The 14,905-nt window shown below is 43.8% G+C and overlaps 1 protein-coding gene across 1 annotated transcript; it reads right to left on the bottom strand.

The window, feature by feature from the left end:
* Window positions 1–1,523: 1,523 nt before the first annotated feature.
* derl2 (derlin 2) lies at window positions 1,524–9,286 on the bottom strand. Its single transcript, XM_012862079.3, has 7 exons — window positions 9,152–9,286; window positions 6,647–6,712; window positions 6,480–6,553; window positions 4,485–4,578; window positions 4,152–4,347; window positions 3,987–4,077; window positions 1,524–2,037 (listed from the first exon to the last, which is right to left on the bottom strand). The coding sequence occupies exons 1-7, from the start codon at window positions 9,284–9,286 to the stop codon at window positions 1,932–1,934; spliced, it is 762 nt and encodes a 253-aa protein (XP_012717533.1). The 3' UTR covers window positions 1,524–1,931.
* Window positions 9,287–14,905: the final 5,619 nt, after the last annotated feature.

Below are 14,905 nucleotides of genomic sequence, written 5' to 3'. Positions count from 1 at the left end.
TCAAAGTTAACTGATTATTATTATTGATAATTATTTTAGAGCTTCTCAGACGTGTATTCACAGTTATTCTAACAACACTTCTTCTGACCCAAACATCTTCAGGGTTTCACTGAAGGATATTCAGGATGAGCCGTGAGTCCTAAGCAGGTTCTGAAAAGTAGGAAAAGGCAGGAAATTTTTATATTTTACGTCTGGAAAAGACCCAAAATAAGAACATGGACCATATTAGTCCTCCTATCATGTTGCCTCCTTCCTTCTTTGTGTCCTTTGTTGGTTTACATCCTTAATTGTAACCAGCCTTCCTCCCTTCCTTCCTTCTTACACCATTATTTTCTTGAATCCTTTCCAGCCTTCAATGGGTTCAGCATTCCTTCCTTCCTTCCTTCCTTGTGTCCTTTGTTGTGCCGCCGTTCTTTCCTTCTGCTCTGAATTCCTTCATCATGGCTTCCTTTCTTCATTCCTTGTTTCCTCCCACAGGTAAATCCTGACGGCTGTAAAGGACTGAACGGTCCGGGACTTTGAGCTCTGTGCATGACGTGGTTCTGGGAGGTCAAAGATGCGGTGTGTTTGTGACCCCAGAGTCGGTTAAAACTCTGAGTTTATTTAAACCAGGGGTGTCAAACTCATTTTGGTTGAGGGGCCGCATTCAGCTTAATCTGATCTCAAGAGGGCCACACGAGTAAACTCATTGCAAGATTAAATAGAACTAATAAAAGTGGACTTGTTGTTGATTTTTATATTAAATGAATTTCACTTTTACACAATATATTATGAATAACCTCAGCGTTTTTAAGAAAAGTATGTGCAATTTCAACAATACTTTTACTCAGTTAAACATTTACTGATCACAGTGATTGTACGATGCTGAAAAACATTTATTCACATTTTTTGGAACTTAAAAACACTGTCCTGCATGAAAAAAAAATCAAACAGATAAAAATTAAGAAATGATTTAAAATCAATTTTCCACATCTGAAGCTCAGTGCTACCATCTGCTGATTAAAACACAGCGCCCCTCGTGGATAATATAGGAACTGCATATTTTCAATTAAACGAAGTACATGTTATTTTTCAATAATTGTTTTTATCATTCTCTTCCTTTTATCTCCACTTTCTTTCACCTTTTCTTTTTTTCTTCTTGTTCTTCCTTTCCTCTCCTACTTTCCCATTGTAGTGTCCATATCATTTGAGATATTCCCCGCATGAATCATAATAAAACTATTCACATTCATAAATTTAGGCGGAGCACTATGGAAAAAGCAGTACTGCTCCACTTGTGAAAGTCAAATCTGATGAGCTCTTTTTGGCATTAAGACAACAATTATTATTGCCACATTGCCAGACAGGAGACTGGGGAAAAAAAAAAAAGAAAAAAAAAAAGATATATTTTTTTTTTTGAATAATGATAATGCATTTAGCCATTGGGCCGGAATAAATTGTTTGGCGGGCTGGAACCGGCCCGCAGGCCGTATGTTTGACACCCCTGATTTAAACGATCCAAAGCAGAAAGATGAAGCCAAAGCGACCTTTGCTGCACACATTTATTTGTTTAAAAAGTGAAATGAAAAAGAAGGACTCACCATGAGGATAAATTCTGTTTTATATTTAAATCTTTTTTTTGTTTTTCCTCCTTCACGCGTCAGTATTTTAATGTGAGACGGAGACAAACAGCCTGTGGGCCCGTCGGGCTCATTGTCCAGCTTTGTCTGTAGTCCCAAAGTCCAGTTCTTCTAAAAATGGCCTCAGAGCGACGAGTCGGCATGGAGGAGAGTTTCTGAAGATGATTAAAGCCCAAAAAACACAAACAACAAAACCGTTCCGTCCACAGCGGTTCAGGCTGTTTGGCATTCTTCACCGAGAACTAAACAAACACGTGGAACACAAAGAGCACGTCCGTCTCCTCCGTCTCTCCAGAACGTCCCTGAGGCCGTCTAGCCCCCCAGGCGCTGGCCCTCCCCCCAGGCGAAGCCTCCGGGCCGGTCCTCAGGCAGCGGGTTGTAGTTGGCGTCTTCCTCCGGCGTGTCGAACAGCATCTTTCTGTGGGAGGAGGTAGAGACAGATCAGAGACGCCGAACATGGAACCTCATGGAACCTCATGGAACCTGATGGAACCTGATGGAACCTGATGGAACCTGAAGCTCCATCTCCACCTTCTGCAGACCAGAGCTCAGCAACCTGTGCACACCCAGGTTTCCCCTTCACTAAAGAACGTTTGATTAGAGCCACAAACATGAAGAAAATACCATGCTTTGTTTTTCCTGATACTGGAGATTTGTTTAGATTTTTATGTTAAAGAACAAATGGAATTTATTTTTAGGTTTAATATAATTTCTACATTTTTATATGAAATGATGTATAAAAACTAACCACGTGGTTTTCATCTTATTGACAAAGAAGAAGAATAACTTGATAAAAAAGAATATTCTTTAAGATTTTAGTATCATTCTTTGTGGAAAAACTGTTAATGACTTTTACATTATAAACCTTCTTCAGTTCTTTAGGCTTTTTGGCCGAGGTTAACAGAACCCTGTTCTAGACCAAAGCCTCCTTTATTCTAGAACATTTTAATTAAACTTTTAGATTTCATCATAGATTTTACACTCCTTCTGGTGTTTCCATTCCAGGCGTCTCCATCTGCCTCCATCTTCTTCTTCTCCCTCTGCAGCCACCTCCATGTCCTCTTTACCTCCACCTTTACCTCTCTGGTCCTCCTCCAGACCTCCTGCCAGCAGCTCCAGCCTCACCGTCCTCCTCTGGACATGTCCATCTCAGCCTGGTCTCTCTGCCTTCTTCTCCAGAACATCTAACCTGACCCTCAGGACTTTATCTCCTCCACCTTCTTCTTCTCTGCTTCCTGTCACCATCTGGGTTCCTCTCATTCACGTGTTTAGCTACGGCTACCCTTCATCCCTCTCCTTTCCAGGGCAAACCTCCACCTCTCTAGATCTTCCTCCACCTGCTCCATGTTCTCAGCTCAGATCACAGCGTCACGCAGGACACAGCGCCCCCTGCAGGGCAGCAATCCCCCAAATAAAGTCCCATCTGTCTTCTCAAGTCTCCTAGTTAGTAACCGAAGTCCAGCTGTTTGTAATTTAATCTGTTCTGGTTCTTTAGAGGTTCTCAACAGAACATCCACCATCATGAAGACCAAGGAACCCAGCAGACGGGTCAGGGAGGAGGTTCTGGTCCAGTTTCCAGCAGGTCAGGTTCTACAGAACCTCCCAGAGTTCTGATCATCATGTGGACCTGGAGAGAGGATGGACCACCTGCAGACCTACCAGGACATGGACGTCCACCTGGACTGACAGGCTGGACCAGGAGAGCATTGATCAGAGAAGCAGGAGGACCATGGTGGCTCTGGAGGAGCTGCAGAGATCAGCAGCTCAGGTGGAGGTTAACCAGGAGGACCGTGGTGGCTCTGGAGGAGCTGCAGAGACCCACAGCTCAGGTGGAGAAACTATTAGTGCCAACAGACATCTGGCCTTTATGACAGAAGAAAGTCAATGTAGACAGAAAGCCAGAAGAAGTAATAGCAGGAGACACAGGGATGCCTGAGTATAAATGCATGCCACACTTTTCAGATCAGTCTTTTTTAAGCTGTTAAACTATGAATCTCTTTACTTGCACTTCAGCGTCATGTTGGTCTGACTAACAAAACCTGCTGCTGTAAACCGACAGAGAGCAGAAACGTCTCAGAGGTGTGAATACTTTTCCCACCAGGCATAACATTAAGACCACCCAGGTAAAACCAGGAGGGACTTCCTGGTTTTATGTTACGCCCAGAATGTTTAGGTTTGGTTTAACTTCATTAATAATATTCATCACTTTATATATATATATATATATATATATATATATATATATATATATATATATATATATATATATATATAAAATTACATTTGAAATAGATTTTATCTAAAAAGTTATAAAGAGCACTAAGATGTAACATTTCTACGTATAAATGAGTCAAACTGCAGACTGACATGATGGACGGCGTCCTGAGCCACCGGCCTCCTCCTGGCTGGTTGGGGAAGACGTCTTCCAGGAAGTAGTAAACATGGCCGACGGCGATGCCTGCAAAGAAAAACATCAAGCGTGACTTCTCAGCGCCGGTTCTGCTGGTCCTGACACCGAGCGAGGAAACGGACCTAGAAGGTCGACGATGATGGAGTTCCCCAGCAGGAGGGAGAAGCCCATCAGCACCCAGGGCAGGAAGGGAGCCTGGAAGTTGAGCAGGCCGAAGAAGTTCATGCGGACGTTGGGGTTCCTTCGACTCCAGATGTAGACCAGCATGATGGTGAAGGCCTGGCCGAGGAAGACCAGGCTCACAAAGATGCCGAAGATCTGGTGGCGTCTGGTGAAGGATTCAGTCGGAGCTGCTGGCGTCTACGCTTAGAACCGCTTAGAACGCTCCAGCTACACAGAACCGTCCTCCCTGCCAAACGTTCTGCTAGAACCTCCTAACTGTGGTGGAAGGATACGGTCATGAGGAGGCCACCAAACAGGAACATGAAGACAAAGTCAGCCGTTCGGCCCCTGAAGGAACCCTCCTCCAGCATCCGGCAGTATCTGTACCTGAAAGCAGACGTTAAAGAAAACCCACAGAGAACCGGACCCAGCAGCACGGAACCGGGCTTTAGAACGAGCTGCTGGTTAGTATCACCCCAGCAGGGTTCCCTGCTCCATGCAGCAGGGTTCCTTCTTTAACACAGGAGGGTTCCCCATTTAATGCAGGGTTCCCCATTTAATGCAGGGTTCCCTATTTAATGCAGGGTTCCCCATTTAATGCAGGGTTCCCTATTTAAAGGAGAAGTCCGGTCAACAAGGAAACATCAGGGGATCATTAGCTTTACCTAAAACTAATACGTTCGTGGTGATTTAATGAATTTAGCGTTAATCAATAAGGAAATAAAAGCATAAATTGTCATCTGGATCACTGTGTATGGGGGCGGCCCTTATTGCCCAAATATGGGCAGTAATGGCCGCCTGACATCACATCCTGTGACGTGGATAAGCGGAGATCCGACAGCAGTTCTCCGCGCTTTACAAGCAAACTCAATAAGAGCTGTAGGACACAGCTAAGATCAGAAACAATTATTTAGGATTTACAGAGGACTTCACCGTTGATATTCTGAGAGCAACAATGATCACGTTCATGGCAGTTAGATGTTTCAATACATCGGGTAAAAGTGAGAAAATATTAGTTTTTTCACCTTTCTGATTCATCATCCACCGGGTTCTTTTGTTGATTACCAACGTGAAGAGAGAGGATTTACCATCAAACTTCTGACCAGAGAGAAAACACGTCGTCTGTAGCAACATTTAGAAGAAGAATGTCTTCAAGATGACATGAGAGACTTTTCTCTAGGTTTTTCTTTTTTATGATGCAGAATTTGCTGTAATATTTGTTTACCCGACCAGAGCGGTGGAGGGATACGACACACTTAGAAAGAATGCTCACTGCTGTGAAGCTCATTTATTTTATGCAACTTTGGTCTTATTTTTTCTAAAGTCGCTTGTAAATTTAATGAGTTGCGGGTTGCAGCTTTTTTTTGGGGCTTGTTTCTGAAAGTGAAGTCGATTGTTTGGGCTCTAAACTAAGTGACGCTGGAATATCCCTCCGCCTCATAACGCTGCAGCTCATCCTGACAGCAGCTCATCCTGACAGCAGCTCATCCTGACAGCAGCAGAGAAAATTCAGAAAGAGCCGCTCTGACCGTATTTTCTGCAGTTTACGGCTGCAATAACTGATGATAACTGCTGAAAGTAGATTAGGCGGTGCAGATCACCATTTTGAGCAGAGATTGGATCTAAACATGAGTTTTATACTCATCTTATAACATTGCAGAACCCAACCCATAAACCATACTTTAATGCTCATTTTTTGTCTTTTTATGTCTCTAAAATGTAAAATTTGTATTAATTTAAATGTAAATGCTTAATACCATGTTTATCTTTGTTTAAGGGGTTAAAATATATTTCAGCATGAAAACAGATATTTATTTTTAAGGGGACAGATAGGGCATTGGGACTGTCTCTACAGCCGATCCCTGACCTGACGTCACAAACTGGGAGGAGGCAGAACTGTTCTTCACCAAGATGGCTGTCCCCATAAAAGTACCTTCAAATGAAAATTACTCTTAATTAAAAAGCTTATCATTTATTGAACAGTATATAATAATTTTATATTTAAAGTACTTTCAGCAGTTTGAATTCTGATTTAGACCGGACTTCTCCTTTAATACAGGGTTCCCTCCAGGCAGCAGGGTTCTCTTGAGAACAGAGGGAACCCCGACTGCTGCAGGTTTGTCTCCCTCTGAGCTACACGTCGGTTTGCTTTAAACCGCATTTAGAACCGGAGCGTCAGAGAACCTGTCAGAACCCAGCAGCAGGCAAAGCGGCGCCTGGGTTCCAGCTGCTGGTTCTGCAGAAACATCTGGGCCTGTGAAACAGAAACATGCAAAGCAGCAGGATACAGGAAGATCATGTTGAACAGGAAGTTGAAGCCGACTGGACCGAAGAACAGGAAGTTGGTGATGAGCCGCCATACCTGCAGAAAGAGGAGAACCCGTCAGAACCGGAGGTTTGGACCCGGCTGACCTGAAACGTTTGGGAGCAGAACATGTTCAGTCGGACTCGGCACCTGGTAGTTCTTCAGAATCAGGTCCGGATTGAAGTAGAGCTGGAACGGCGTGATGATCTCCAGTTGCTGCGAGAGAAAACAGGGAATGAAGCCATGAACAGAACCTGAGAACCAGAACCAGAACCAGGAGTGATCTGACCAGTGATGACATGTTTAACCGCATGTCATCATTCAATAAAAAGCAATAAAACCTCTTCTCTTTGTTGTTTTGTATCGTCCACCAGGCCCTTACTCTCAGTTTTTAGATCAGTTGTCAGATTTCTTATTTGATTTGGTGTTAAATACTGATAAGGTTATTATAGTGGGTGATTATAACATCCATGTTGACACAGAATGTGATAACCTTAGTGTAGCCTTTAAAACTATCCTAGATTCAATTGGTTTTGCTCAAAATGTGCATAAACCGACGCACTCTTGGCTTCATACTTTAGACCTTGTGCTGACATATGGCATTGATTGTGAAGAATTAACAATATTTCCTCACAACCCTGTCCTATCTGATCATTTTTTAATAACATTTGATTGGCTTCCTGTTAAATCAAGAATAGAATTTAAAATTCTCCTTCTAACGTATAAAGCCCTTAATAATCAAGCTCCATCATATATCAGAGCTCTGATTACCCCGTATGATCCTAACAGAGCACTTTGCTCTCAGACTGCAGGTCTGCTGGTGGTTCCTAGAGTCTCTAAAAGTAGAATGGGAGGCAGATCCTTTAGCTATCAGGCTCCTCTCCTGTGGAACCAACTCCCAGTTTTGGTCCGTGAGGCAGACACCCCGTCTACTTTTAAGACTAATCTTAAAACTTTCCTTTGTGACAAAGCTTCTAGTCAGAGTGGCTCATGTTACCCTGAGCTACCTCTATAGTTATGCTGCTATAGGCTTAGGCTGCTGGAGGACATCAGGGTCTATTTCTCTCTCTCTGCTGAGTTCTCCTACTGCTCTCCTAATCTGCATTGTTTGCTGTTATTTCAGCTTTTAACTTTTTGTTCTCTGTCATTTTTCTCTTCATAGAAGGTACACCTGGTCTGGCGTTCTGTTAGCTGTGACATCATCAGGGGAGGCAGATCATCCTCTATTACCATCTAACATAGAAAGTACTCCTGGGTCAATGTGAGCTTCTGAGCTTTCTGTGTCTCTGCTCTGTCTTCTCTAAGCCCCAGTGGGTGGAGGCAGATGAGCGTTCACACTGAGCCTGGTTCTGGTTCTGCTGGAGGTTCTCCTCCCTGTTAAAGGGGAGTTTTCCTCTCCACTGTCGCTTCATGCATGCTCAGTATGAGGGATTGCTGCAAAGCCATCAACAATGCAGACGACTGTCCACTGTGGCTCTACGCTCTTTCAGGAGGAGTGAATGCTGCTTGGAGAGACTTGATGCAACCTGCTGGGTTTCCTTAGAGAGGAAACTTTCTCACCAACCTGGAGGATCTGATGGAGTCTGACTTTGGAAAGAGCCTTGAGATGACATGTTTCACGAATTGGCGTTATATAAATTTAATTGAATTGAATTGAGTGACCGGGTTTATTCCAGCGCCTCCCGCTGAGACGGGCTGATCTGCTGCTGGATCAGATCCCAGAACCTGAGTTGAAACTTCAGGGACACCCAGGTGGAGCTGTGACCGGGTCCAGCTGGAACCACGCCGGTTCTGTCTCAGCGCCGGGTCCTCTAAGGAACAGCCGCAAGAACCGGGTCACCGGATCACCCAGAACCTTAGGCCGAGAAAACCGGCTTCGCTGCGTCCTAGAAGGTCCAGGAAGCAGAGGCACACACTGCTGCCACCAGCGCAGAGCTTGACTGGACCGGGCCTGTGGACCCACATGGCATGTTCTACCAAACGTCCAGAACCCTCGGCCCGTGTTAAGCACATTTCCCCAAAGGTCCAACTTCACCAGCAGAACCTGGATAAACTAGAGGAAGCCAAGATGGACCACCTTCCATTTTGATCCGGACCCGGCCTGGACTCACATTAAACTCTGCAGAACCTCCTGCTCATTTGGACCTTAGGAACGTGATCAGGAACGTCCCCAGAACCGAACCCCTCCGAGAACCTTTGGTCAGATCTCCAAATGCATGACCAGAACCAGAACCTGGGATCCGTTCTGGATCACCGTGTGATTAAAGTAACAAAACAGATCTAACGGAACATAAACCCATCCTGACGTCAGCGGGTGGAGGTCCAAACCCAGACGGTTCCGTTTATCTGCTCACATCTCAGCTGATGTCCAACATCTCATGGTGCGTTCAGGGTCGGTCTGTAACGGAGGGAACCGGTCCCATCAACAGCTCCAGATGGAATAAACCCAGGTTAAAACCTCTGACCGCGTTCATGACCGTCTTAAATGGACCCGAACAGAACCACGGATGTGTTCCCAGCTCCGACTGACAGCAAACATGAAGCTAACTTCCTGAATGACCTGTGACAGAACAGCTGGAGCTCAACAGAAACCGGCGGAGCCCTGACGGACTGACTGGGCCCGGCTCGGTCCGGTCCGGTTCGGGTTGGTCTTACCACTGCAGCCGTGGTGAGGACGCAGGCCGTGGTGTAAGCTCTGGTAACAACAGGAATCTGTAGGTATTCCTGCTGGAGGGTCTGGTAGGCCATCTTGGACACACTGACAGCTTCCGGGTCTTTCTGACACGTCATTCCAAAATGAGACGGCGCTGCGTCCACGAGCCGTGGGAAAATCCACCACTGCATCCATCAGACGTAATAAACTAAACAATTTGACGCGAGATCAAAAACAGATTACGATAAAAATGTTCAAAAGAACAAAAGCAACATTATTAATATTTAGAATGTTTGCCAGTGTTTTTTTATATATGTTTGGAAAACAAAAAACTACCATTGCTTAAATAGAAAAAAAGTTAAAAGATTTATAAAAGAAAAATGCTCTAAAAGTAAATGATTAAAACTGACATTTTCAAAAGCTAAAAAAAGTTTTCATATATACGTTCACACAAAATTGAGGCCTCACCCGATGCTTTGCTGCCCTCTGGTGGTTGCTTGATGTAATAGCAGCCAGCAGTCGCCGATATAAAACGCTTTATGAGACATTGCGGGAAAGGGACCAATATTTCAATACATATATTTCTGTTTGGCTGTCAATTTGCTGTAAATATGATTTAATTCAGTAAAATTTTATATATATAGTGTACATTTAATCTCAAAGCTTTATAAAGTCAGTTCTATAAATCATACAGTCTTACCACTGATTTCATAATGATTTTATTGTGTTTACCTTTACATTATTAATTTTCAAGGCAAATGTGTCCGGCTTGGATGGAAGAGTAATTGGATAAAGCATTCATGTGTCTGTTTAATGAGATCTTAGAAAGCGAGAAAATGCATGAAGAGTGGAGGAGAAGTGTGCTGATAGCAGTTTTCAGAAACAAGGGAGATTTGCAGAGTTGTAGCAGAGGAATACAGTTGATGACTCAAGCAATGAAGTTATAGAAAAGAGCATGGAAGCTTGGTTGAGGTCTGAAGTGAGCATCTGTGAGCAGCAGGATGGTTTCATGCTGAGTTAAAGTCCTACAGATGCAGAATTTACTTTGAGGATGTTGATAGAGAAGTGCAGAGCGGGTCAGAGAGAGCTTCACTGTGTTTTTGTAGATCTAGAGAAGGCAGATGACAGAGGCCTGAGAGAGGAGTGTGGTATTGTATGAGTTCTATACAGAGACCAACAGAGACCAACAGGGGCCAGTGGCACTTTGGAACTGGTCCTGCCCCCTGTTTTGGACCCTGTACTGAAGACCTAATGCTAAATAAATAAATGTCTGGCACAGAAAGCGGAATAGATTGGCCACTTGGACCGATTTCACATTTAACTTTACAGTTTTACTTCAACAATGATTTTAAAATGAAAATGTTAAATGTTTAGTCTCAGCTGTATTGAGACAGTATCGCAGTTTTCATCTTCTAGGCGCTGTTGAGCGCCTGAGATAGCAGTAAGCCGTAAAGCGTTTATTCCCGTTTTGGTGTTCCAGACCCTTTTGTTTTTATCTTTAATCTCTTTGCTGTAACCTCTCTCTGTTTCCAACACATAAGCAGATTTAAAACACGTTCTCTGTTGCTCAACTTCACGCTTGGGAACTCATCGTGTTTTACACGGTTTGCTTTTCTTGGCGTGGTAAGAGGTCGCTAGCTTAGCTTTAGCCTAGCTTTAGCCTCACAATGGCTTCCTCCCCTATCCGTCCATCAGCTTTTCCGTCTCTGTCTAAGTCTCCCCTTATCTGCTGCTCTCTGTGTCAGAAGTTCAGTTATTCCTCTGCCTCCTTTAGTGATAATGGTACTTGTAATAAATGTAGTGTTTTTGTAGCTTTGGAGGCGAGGGTGTCAGAATTGGAGACCCGGCTCCGTGCTGTGGAAGGACCAGCTGATAGCCGCTGTTATGGAAAATATCGTTAATTGTTATAGTAATCAGGCATTTGCATGGAAAATAATGAGATACTCCTGGCCTCTAAACTGTGTCTCCCATTTGATGGCAAAGAAAAACACACAGCTTAGGTTTGAGAGCTGGTTTATGGCTTTTGAGGCCATTTGGCTTGAGCCCTGATAGGATGGTTTGAGTAATAAATTAGCCGTACTGCATGGAAACCTTGGGAGTAGATCACGCCTGGAGCCACAGTGTCTGCGACCACAAACCCCCAACCTAATCGGGGGGGGGGGGGGGGGGTTAGTTAGTGTGATAAAAGGATGTCAAACCTTTGATTAGACAAAAACTGCAATGCCTGGTAGAAGTATGTGGCTAACAATGAGCTTGTAAGTTTTGTCTCTTTGGAATTCCAAATGAGTTAAATATGCATATTTTAAATGTTTGCCTCTGATCATTGTTTCTCCTTTACTGCCAAATCTTAAACCGGGGTAAGATGGGCCCTCATAAATAAGCAGGAGCAGGCCCTTATTAATATCGACACCGCCCCTTTGCTAGCGTGGAGCCACATAGACCTAGCGTTAGTTCACTTAGTGGTCCTCCAGCAGCACCCGAGCAGCCGGGTAAGCAGGCCGGCTGGGTGACGGTTCGTTGGAAGCGTAGCTCTAGATTACAGACCCCAGATCACCACCAACCAGTCTGCATTTCTAACAAATGTTCCCCACTCAGCGACACACCCGCTGAGAAGCCGACCCTGATGATTGGGAGCTCAATAGTCAGAAACGTGGCACTAGAGACACAAGGGACCATAGTTAAATGCCTGCCAGGGGCCAGAACGGGCGACATAGAATCTAACCTGAAACTGCTGGCTAAGGATAAGCGTAAATACAGTAAGATTGTTATTCACGCTGGCGGTAATGACACCCGATCACGCCGATCAGAGGTCACCAAAGTTGGTGTTGCTTCGGTGTGTGAGTTTGCTAAAACAATGTGGGACTCATTTTCTCTGGTCCCCTGCCTGATCTGACCAGTGATGACATGTTTAGCCGCATGTCATCATTCAACCGCTGGTTGTCTAGGTGGTGTCCTGAAAACGACGTGGGCTACATTGATAACTGGAGAACTTTCTGGGGAAAACCTGGTCTGATCCGGAGAGACGGCATCCATCCTACTTTGGATGGTGCAGCTCTTCTTTCTAGGAATCTGGCCAGATTTATTAGTTCTCCTAAATGCTGACAACCCAGGGTCCAGATCAGGAAGCAGAGCCGTAGTTTAACACACCTCTCTGCAGCTTCTGTACTGTTACCCATCCATTATCCTATTGAGACGGTGTCTTTCCCACGGCCAAAACTTAACAGATCAAAAACTGATCTAAAAGGAACAAATCATAAAAATCTAATAAAAATCAATATGACTCGACTTGACACAAAAATAAAACAATTAAATATGGTCAATTAAATATAAGGTCTCTCCCTCCAAAGACTTTGTTAATGAATTGATTTGTGAAAATCAGTGTCATGTAGTTGGCCTTTAGTGGTTGGAGTACATGAGGTGCAGAAGGAGAGATGCAATTTATTATTATTATCATTATTATTTTTGTTTGTAATGCCTATTTACAAAGTGCACATACAAAAAATGGAAGTACAATGGCAGTTGGGGAAGTACCATGTCTTCTCCAGCAGTAGAAAAGCAAGTGATGGAAATAGGACCCTTAAATACTGTCTCACTCAGTGGCTAAAACCACTAAAATTCTCCCAGGGGTGCACATGTTTAGACAAGTACATCAAACTATCTAAAACTCCTCTATAAACCATAACCACAACCATAAACCATATAAAACCCCAAGCTATATACATAAAATCCTAAACCAAACACCAAAGATAAATAGAAACCTCAAAACCACTAAAAGCTCAACTTGGCTCCCCCGGAACCTTCTTAAGGCACCTTGTGAGTTGTCCTCCGGCTACATGGCCAGAATTCAATCTGACATCAACTATTTCATTATGCCTTTAAAGGCATACTATGCAACATTTTTCAGTTAACTAATGTGTTCCATACCGTTTTGGATGATTAAATGAGTCATTTCAGGTTGAACAAAGGTTTTCTCGGCCACCCTGGTGGTCTGTGGGGGAAATACCGTACTTGCAATTGCAAGAGCCCTCGGCCCGCACCCACAAGCTCAGAAGTCTGGTGCATCACAAGAGTCGGTCTTGCTTTACGGCGAGAACTCCATGTGTTTTTGCCCTGCCATTCACTATATGCACGCGCGAAAGCAACAACAAAGAACCGCGTGTTAACGTCAAATAAACATGCAAGCATATCGAGTTTTATTATTATTATTATTGTTTATTTATTTATTTATTTTTTGAATGTTGGCGAGACGCTACCGCGGCCGCCTCGCCAAGATAGCGCTGCGGGAAACCCTGATGTTCATACTTTCACTGTGTTAGTCATTGTTTGTACTGCCGTTTTTTTGACTTTCCGTTGCGTTCGCCTGTCTGCTAAGCTCAAAACAACCGCGCCTGGCTTGACGGAGAAACCAGAACAGCTGAGCATCTTTATGACAGTGCACTTTTACTTTTGCCCTCTGGGGGGAGCCTCGCTGGAAAATCAACCCCGGTTGCATAGTATACCTTTAACATCATGGCACAACAAAGTGTTTATTATTGTCTTTTCTTTTTCCTTGTTTTATATCCAGTGGCACTGCAGCAATTTAACAGAGTGGTTTGGCCCTGAAGAAGAAATGTGACAGAAATTAGAGTACCAACAAAGGCAATATTTGGGCAATATTTATATGTTTTGTCTTTGTACTTACCTTGTCCTTGTCGCCAGGTCCATCACTAAAAGAGGCCCGTGCAGGAGTCCGTTATGGACGAAGAACACAGGTGCATTTGATTGATGGAATTTTGAATGCACAGAGATGCCATGACGAGATACCCAATATATGGCCCATTGCTGTGCCATACATCCAAGAACATTACCTCATGTTGCAGCAGGATTTGCACGGCCCCATGTTGCAAGGATCTGTACACAATTCTTGGAAGTTGAAAACGTCCCAGTTCTTGCATGGCCAGCATACTCACTGGACATGTCACCCATTGAGCATGTTTGGGATGCTCTGGATCGTCGTATCGACAGCGTGTACCAGTTCCTGCCATTATCCAGCAACTTCTCACAGCCATTGAAGAGGAGTGGACCAACATTCCACAGGCCACAATTGACAACCTGATCAACTCAATGCGAAGGAAGATGAGATGTGTTGCACTGCGTGAGGCAAATGGTGGACACACCAGACTGGTTTTCTGAGTCCCCAGAGCCCCCCCCCCAAAAAAAATAAAGTGGCCTTTCAGGGTGGCCTTTTATTGTGGGCAGTCTAAGGCACACCTGTGCATTAATCATAGTGTCTAATCAGCATCTTGATATGGCACACCTGTGAGGTGGGATGGATTATCTCAGCAAAGGAGAAGTGCTCACTATCACAGATTTAGACTGGTTTATGAACAATATTTGAGGGAAATGGTGATATTGTGTATGTGGAAAAGTTTTAGATCTTTGAGTTCATCTCATAAGAAATGGGAGCAAAATCAAAAGGGTTTATATTTTTGTTGAATGTATATATATCTTCCTTCAAAACCTTCCAAAGGTTTTCCTTTGGAAGGTTTCACTTTTAGTGAAAAAAGGGGGATTATAGGAGATTGGAAAGTTATAGAACTAGTAGTGGTAAAAAGAGGACAACTGGAGTCTGGTTGAACTTTGGTTATTGCCAAGATTGAACCCCGTTTTTCACCAACACTGGAAGTCTTCTTAGTGATATCAAGGAGAATTAATGTTTAGCTATTTCCTGTTATTCACAGTAAACAGTTATATAAACATTCTATCCAGGAATAAGA

Source organism: Fundulus heteroclitus, chromosome 8, assembly GCF_011125445.2.
Source record: "Fundulus heteroclitus isolate FHET01 chromosome 8, MU-UCD_Fhet_4.1, whole genome shotgun sequence".
Classification (NCBI taxonomy): Eukaryota; Metazoa; Chordata; class Actinopteri; order Cyprinodontiformes; family Fundulidae; genus Fundulus; species Fundulus heteroclitus.
Note: the sequence above shows the minus strand (reverse complement) of the source record. Positions and strands in the feature narration are given on the sequence as shown.

Excerpts from the sequence above, each read along its gene's own strand:
- derl2 (XM_012862079.3), bottom strand. The coding sequence starts at position 9,286 with ATGACGTGTCAGAAAGACCCGGAAGCTGTCAGTGTGTCCAAGATGGCC. Across the intron at positions 4,579-6,479 it reads CTGTTCAACATGATCTTCCT|GTACAGATACTGCCGGATGC; the intron begins GTATCCTGCTGC and ends GTCTGCTTTCAG. Across the intron at positions 2,038-3,986 it reads CTCAGGACGCCGTCCATCAT|AAAGATGCTGTTCGACACGC; the intron begins GTCAGTCTGCAG and ends CTCCTCCCACAG.